Raw genomic sequence first — 5,681 nt, 5'->3', positions numbered from 1 at the left:
CAAAAAAATTAAAATGTTAATTCAATAATTTTTTTATAAATAATTTGCACCCCTGCTGGTAATTTATAGTTTTCTCGTAAATAAATTATTTTTGAAAAATAAAAAATAGCCAAAAAACTTGTTAGAGTTGTTTTTTGTATTACAACAAAAAATGTATAATATTTACAATTAGAAAAACCTCACACATTCACAAGCCACACATTTAAATTTCCAGAAAAAGGGGTTTTTATCAACCAATTTTGTAACACAGTTCAAAAAAATATATTTTTATGCGCTACTCACGATGTTTTCGATTCTCGTATCACATTCTCAGGATCGTAACGCCGTATCTCTGACTCACGTACGGCCTCCGTGAGCGACTTGAATACGGTATTATGTACACTGTTGCAAGAGAAATTAAAAAATTTATTAGAAAATTACAACAACAAATACAATAAACAAGCTAGCTTACATTGTGAATAGAATATCGGGCAGAAGCGTCGTTATGGGTATGAGCAAGAGGCCCAGCCAGAAAACCACGGTCGAAAACACCATACGATCCATGCCCAAAAAGATCGGCGCCAACATTATCGTGGGCCAGAAGTTGCTATAGATCACCATGAACAGGAACCACATAGCAATTGAGCCCCAAATGGAGGCGTGTGTCATCCAGGTCCATGAGTTGGTGATAAGGCCGGCCTTGAGACAAACCGTTACGACGACATACTGGTAAAGAGAGGAAGAACATAAATGTAAATAAGGTAAAACAAGTCTAGGTAAGTCTAACAATGAAAAATTGTATTAAAAATATGAAAATAAAAAAAATATAAAATTAAAAAAAAAACAAAAAAAAATTGAAAACAGTAAACTATAAGACAACAACAAATTCATGTCAGCACCTACCGTGTACACAATATTGCCCAAAAAGAGGTAATCACTTGTTTTGCCATCCGGCCACACGGACAGCGTCGTCATCAGCATCGGCAGCCAGAAGAGCGATACGGAATGCGAAAGCGCATTGAATATCCATACCCAAAACACCTTGACATTGAAGAGCTTCGCATCCTGTGATGGTTTATACAATTGCGGATATTTCAGCATCGTTTCGGCCGAACAAACTTTATCGAAGAGACCCAATGCAAATGGCGGCAAAGCGGTAAACATAACATTATATAAACCGATCGTCCAACGCTCGAACAGAATCTGACCCGACCAACCCGAGTAGATGGCGAACCACAACTCAATCACATATAAACAGACATTCTTGTAGAAACTGTAGAGGATCAATTTTGTAATGCGACTATAATTCCAGGCGCCATGTACCAACAACAAACGTTTCAAGTAACGAAATTGTGCGATCGAATAGTCGGAAGCGCAAGCTGCCTGCAGCCCTTCAACGCCCGAAATACCAACACCGACATGAGATTTCTGTATCATGGCCACATCGTTGGCGCCATCACCAATGGCGAGTGTTACGGCACCGGTGGATTGTGTGACAGATTCGACGATCTGGAAGGGTGATGTTAAAGATGGATTAGAATATGCATTAATTGAAATGTAGTTGAATATCAGTCCGACTTACCTCCGCCTTTTGCATTGGTGAGACACGACAGCAGATCACCACACGACACACCAAGCAGAGTTCCAAAAATTCCTGCTTCAGATCACAGCTTAAAGCATACTTCAACGTCTGGCCATCGATTACCAGCGCCACATTGCACTCTTTCATATCCGTGCTCTTCAGCTCGTCCACGTGGCGGTGTATAATATCACGTGTGGCCTGTAAAGCAAAACAACACTTTTTATAGACATGAATCTTTAGCAACAGCAACCATCCAACTTACATCTAAACTGCCCTCATTGAGTATAATAATATCCATTGAGTGTGAAATGAGTTTGCATGAGTAGCCGATATTGATCGCTGTCTCCTGCTTATCGCCCGTCAGCACCCAAATATAAATGCCCGCCTCCAGCAGTGAGGCTATCGTCTCTGGCACACCCTCCTGCAGTTTGTCTTCAATTGCGGTCGCACCCAACAATATCAAATTGTTCTCAATCAAATTGGAGGCATCCTCCACTTTGCGCTCACGATACTGCAACGCCGTCGACGCCTTGTGATACGTCTCCTTCCACTCGTTATATACTTCCTCCGGTATCACCGAAACGGCACAGCACAAAGTACGTAAGCCCTCCGAAGCGAATTCTTCCAAATGATGCAAAGTCGCATCACGATACATTTGACCATCGGGTGAGAGTCGCTCATAGATCACCGTATCGGCACCCTTGCAAAAGAGTTTAATCTCACCGGTTGGCGCACGCACTATGACCGACATGCGTTTGCGCGTCGAAGTGAATTCGAGTACATTGAGTATCTCATAGCGCTCGATGGTGCCGAGCGCATTAATCTCCACATAGTGCGGTGTGCGCGATTCGAAAATGTAGCCAAACATGCGCGCACCCTCGATGATGGCGCGCTCATCGGGACTGGCGGCGTGATAGATAATGGAGCCGTCATCGAATTTTTCCGGTATGACCGTGTGACAAACGGCGAGCAGTGTGAGGAATTCTTTGATGATGGGCGCAGTGTTGTGATTGCCGAGTAAATTCTGTGTGTGGCGTTTTTAGTTATTGGTTACTGAAATAAAATTACTGGAGTGTTGAAAGAGTTGAAAGACTTGCCTGCACAATCGTCGAGTCCTCGGGAGAGTTTGCTGGTTCGTACATATAACGCGCCACCGAACACTTTTTGAACACCATCACATTGCGCGTTAGTGTGCCGGTCTTGTCGGAGAATATATACTTCACCATGCCCAGTTCCTCATTAAGATTCGAGGTGCGCGCCATGGCCGGCGTATCGGTTTCCGTATAGTACATGTGTATATCGAAATTGATGAAGATGGCCTATGGTGGAATAGTGTAAGGAAATTTTATAAAACAATTTTGCAATTTTTAGCACGAATACAGAGTTCTATTTATATGGCTTTAATAATATAAGGTAGTCCAAGTGTGATTCCCATATTGAGGATCAGTCATCGAACTGAACCTAACAAAAATATTTAGTTAGTGAAGACACTTACTTGTAAAAAACGTACTAACTCCAAAGTCACTTGTAAAGATATCGGTATAAGATTATTGTAGAGAATAAAGAATGTCAACAAATTATAGCCAACGTTTTTACTTTTGATGTCCTCTGAAATCATAAAAAATATTTGTAAAATTTTACTAAGTGTGGATTTTCTTAAAAATTAATTAAATTATTAAATTATTCAAAGGCTCCTACTCCCCGTGGTACAGGATTGAGTCTTCGGTCAGACCTCGTAGCCGAAACTACTAACAGTTGACCTTCCATACTTTGCGCTGGACGGGAGACCAGAGTTTGAACCCCCGCACACCGTTCACACAGAGGTTAACCCTAATTCCCGTGAAACGTGAAACGAGATCACACCGCTAGCATACAATCGTTCATCAGTTCGGCTAATTCCATACCCACGGGATTTCTAAAGTCCGATTACATCGGGCATTCTGTAAATACGTGCATTCAATCGGCCAAGAACTGTCGACGCGACACCATGCCTCGATGAATCTGCATCGCATCCGTCGAAACGGCGTGTCTTACAAGCAAATATGCAAGTATCATGCAACGACTAACGTCCCATGCCTAATGCTGACCCCATTCAGCCCGCCAATCGGTGGACGAATCGGCGACAACTTACCCTAAACCGTTTTGACCATCGATATAGGAAGCCCAACATCTAAGTTCCAATAGTTTACAATTTCTAAAAATTGTCCTCCCACCCGCTCTAAATCTGACCGAGATCAACGAATCGCCGGAAGGAGCATGTCGTTCGCATACATACAATATTTACAGAGGGACTCGAGCCGCAAAGTAAAATGTCCATCATATGATCATGGAACGCAGATGGATCTCTGCGGGCAACCATTTCATGTATCCTTACAATAATGTTATCAAAAGTTCTTAGAACCACAGTCGCCCACCGGGGTCTACTTGAGAAAGGTGCTTCTGTAAAATTAAACAATAACTCTCTCATACTCACCACTTATGCCCAAATACCAAAACATTTTCGCATAATCGCGCGTCCAGAAAAAGTTCAATATCGCACTGGTCAACGATAAAACGACCAATATAACGAAGAGCATCAGTATCTGCGTATTCGTTACGGTGTCAACGGTTGAGCGTTTTAATGGCGCTGAGGTAGAGTTTTTCATAAGTTTCGTATCGTGTCCGGTGTAGACGACAACGCCGAATATCCAAGCGGTGTTGCGCAAAACAGCGCCGCGCTGCAATATCTGATCGGGGCCAAGAGCAACGGTGCTATAGAGTGGTAGAGAGAGAGAGAGAGAGAGAGAGAGAGAGAGAGAAAAGAGATAGAAACAGTTATGCAATTATGTGGACATATTTTTTAGTAAAAACTTACGGCTTATTATTCTCCTTGAGTACGCCATTGAATTCGTACAAATGTCGATTTGGCAGCTCGCATTCCACGGTGCCGTCCAGCAGCAGCAGATCCTTAGTTTCCAGGCATTTCGCAGTCGCTGGCACACCCTGCCGTATCTTTAGATTGGTTTCACCATCTAAATTTGCGGTTTCGATGAAGCACATCGCTTGCGGTTCACTGTGATAAGAGAAAATTAAATGGAAATATGAGACATCGGTAAGTAAAAGATAAGAGTTTTCGGATGAGAAGTCGAAATTTTTCAAAACAACAAAATAACGTTAACTTCGGTCACATCGAAGCTAAAATACCCTTTACAGGTGCTTAAAAGTTTACAATAAATTGTTTATCTGATTTGAATTGGTCACTTTGTATGACAGCTATATGTTATATGTTATAGTGGTTATAGTGGACCGCTCTGAACCATTTCTGCGAAGATTATAGGCACACCTTGGAATATAATTCGTGCCAAATTTCGTGAAGATATCTCGTCAAATTTAAAAGTTGTTCATACAAGTACCTGATTTTGGTCGGTCTGTTCATATGGCAGCTTTAGTCCATATTGGTCCGATCTAAATAATTTGTTCAAAGGTTATAGAAATGTCTTAGACAATAATTCGTGCAAATATTTCAGACCGATAACTCAAAAACTGAGGTGGTTAACTAACCCCGACAAACCTAAAAGCTCTCTCTAAAGTTTACACTGCCTCCAAAATATCTTATTTGTAAATATAAAACACTCACCTCGACGACAACAACAATATATCAGCGGGAAAGAATATATTATTGGGTATTTTTACAATATCGCCAACACCGATATCACGCCATCGCACCGACGTCCAAGCGCCATCGCGTAACACCTCCACCATACGATGGTTGATTTCATTATCCGCACGATGACGTTTCTACGATTACAATAACAAAAACGACAACAACACAAAATAATTGTTATATTTTCAATTCCATTTTTTCCAGTCAAATTTACTTACAATGTCTTCGACGATCTCTTTGATACCGCTCACAGATAAAATGAATATTAACGGTACCAGTGTTGTGTAGCGACCCGTCGGTGAGACATCAGGAATTTGTTGTAATAATGCAATTAATAGGAAAAAACAATTTGAATATCGTCTAAATTGTTCAAAAAGGAACGATGGTAAAAAGCTTATAAAACTGCAGAGAAAGAGAAAGAGAGTGAAGGGAAGAGAAATGATTAAAAAATTAATTATATATAAATTTGAATATAAT

The 5,681-nt window shown here is 41.1% G+C and overlaps 1 protein-coding gene across 2 annotated transcripts in view; it reads right to left on the bottom strand.

The window, feature by feature from the left end:
- The window catches only part of LOC108976576 (probable phospholipid-transporting ATPase IA), a 48,276-nt gene that overhangs the window by 7,650 nt on the left and 34,945 nt on the right, over positions 1-5,681 (bottom strand). For both annotated transcript variants that reach the window (XM_018945779.1, XM_018945781.1), the window contains 11 exons: positions 5,423-5,606; positions 5,178-5,338; positions 4,416-4,613; positions 4,035-4,312; positions 3,057-3,169; positions 2,659-2,880; positions 1,824-2,585; positions 1,562-1,759; positions 883-1,488; positions 452-705; positions 283-381 (listed from right to left, as the gene is read on the bottom strand). In XM_018945779.1, coding sequence (XP_018801324.1) covers positions 283-381; positions 452-705; positions 883-1,488; positions 1,562-1,759; positions 1,824-2,585; positions 2,659-2,880; positions 3,057-3,169; positions 4,035-4,312; positions 4,416-4,613; positions 5,178-5,338; positions 5,423-5,606 — 3,075 coding nt within the window. The remainder of the gene's footprint in view (positions 1-282; positions 382-451; positions 706-882; positions 1,489-1,561; positions 1,760-1,823; positions 2,586-2,658; positions 2,881-3,056; positions 3,170-4,034; positions 4,313-4,415; positions 4,614-5,177; positions 5,339-5,422; positions 5,607-5,681) is intronic.

Source organism: Bactrocera latifrons, unplaced genomic scaffold (genome assembly GCF_001853355.1).
Source record: "Bactrocera latifrons isolate USDA-ARS-PBARC rearing strain unplaced genomic scaffold, ASM185335v1 scaffold_782, whole genome shotgun sequence".
Lineage (NCBI taxonomy): Eukaryota > Metazoa > Arthropoda > Insecta > Diptera > Tephritidae > Bactrocera > Bactrocera latifrons.
Note: the sequence above shows the minus strand (reverse complement) of the source record. Positions and strands in the feature narration are given on the sequence as shown.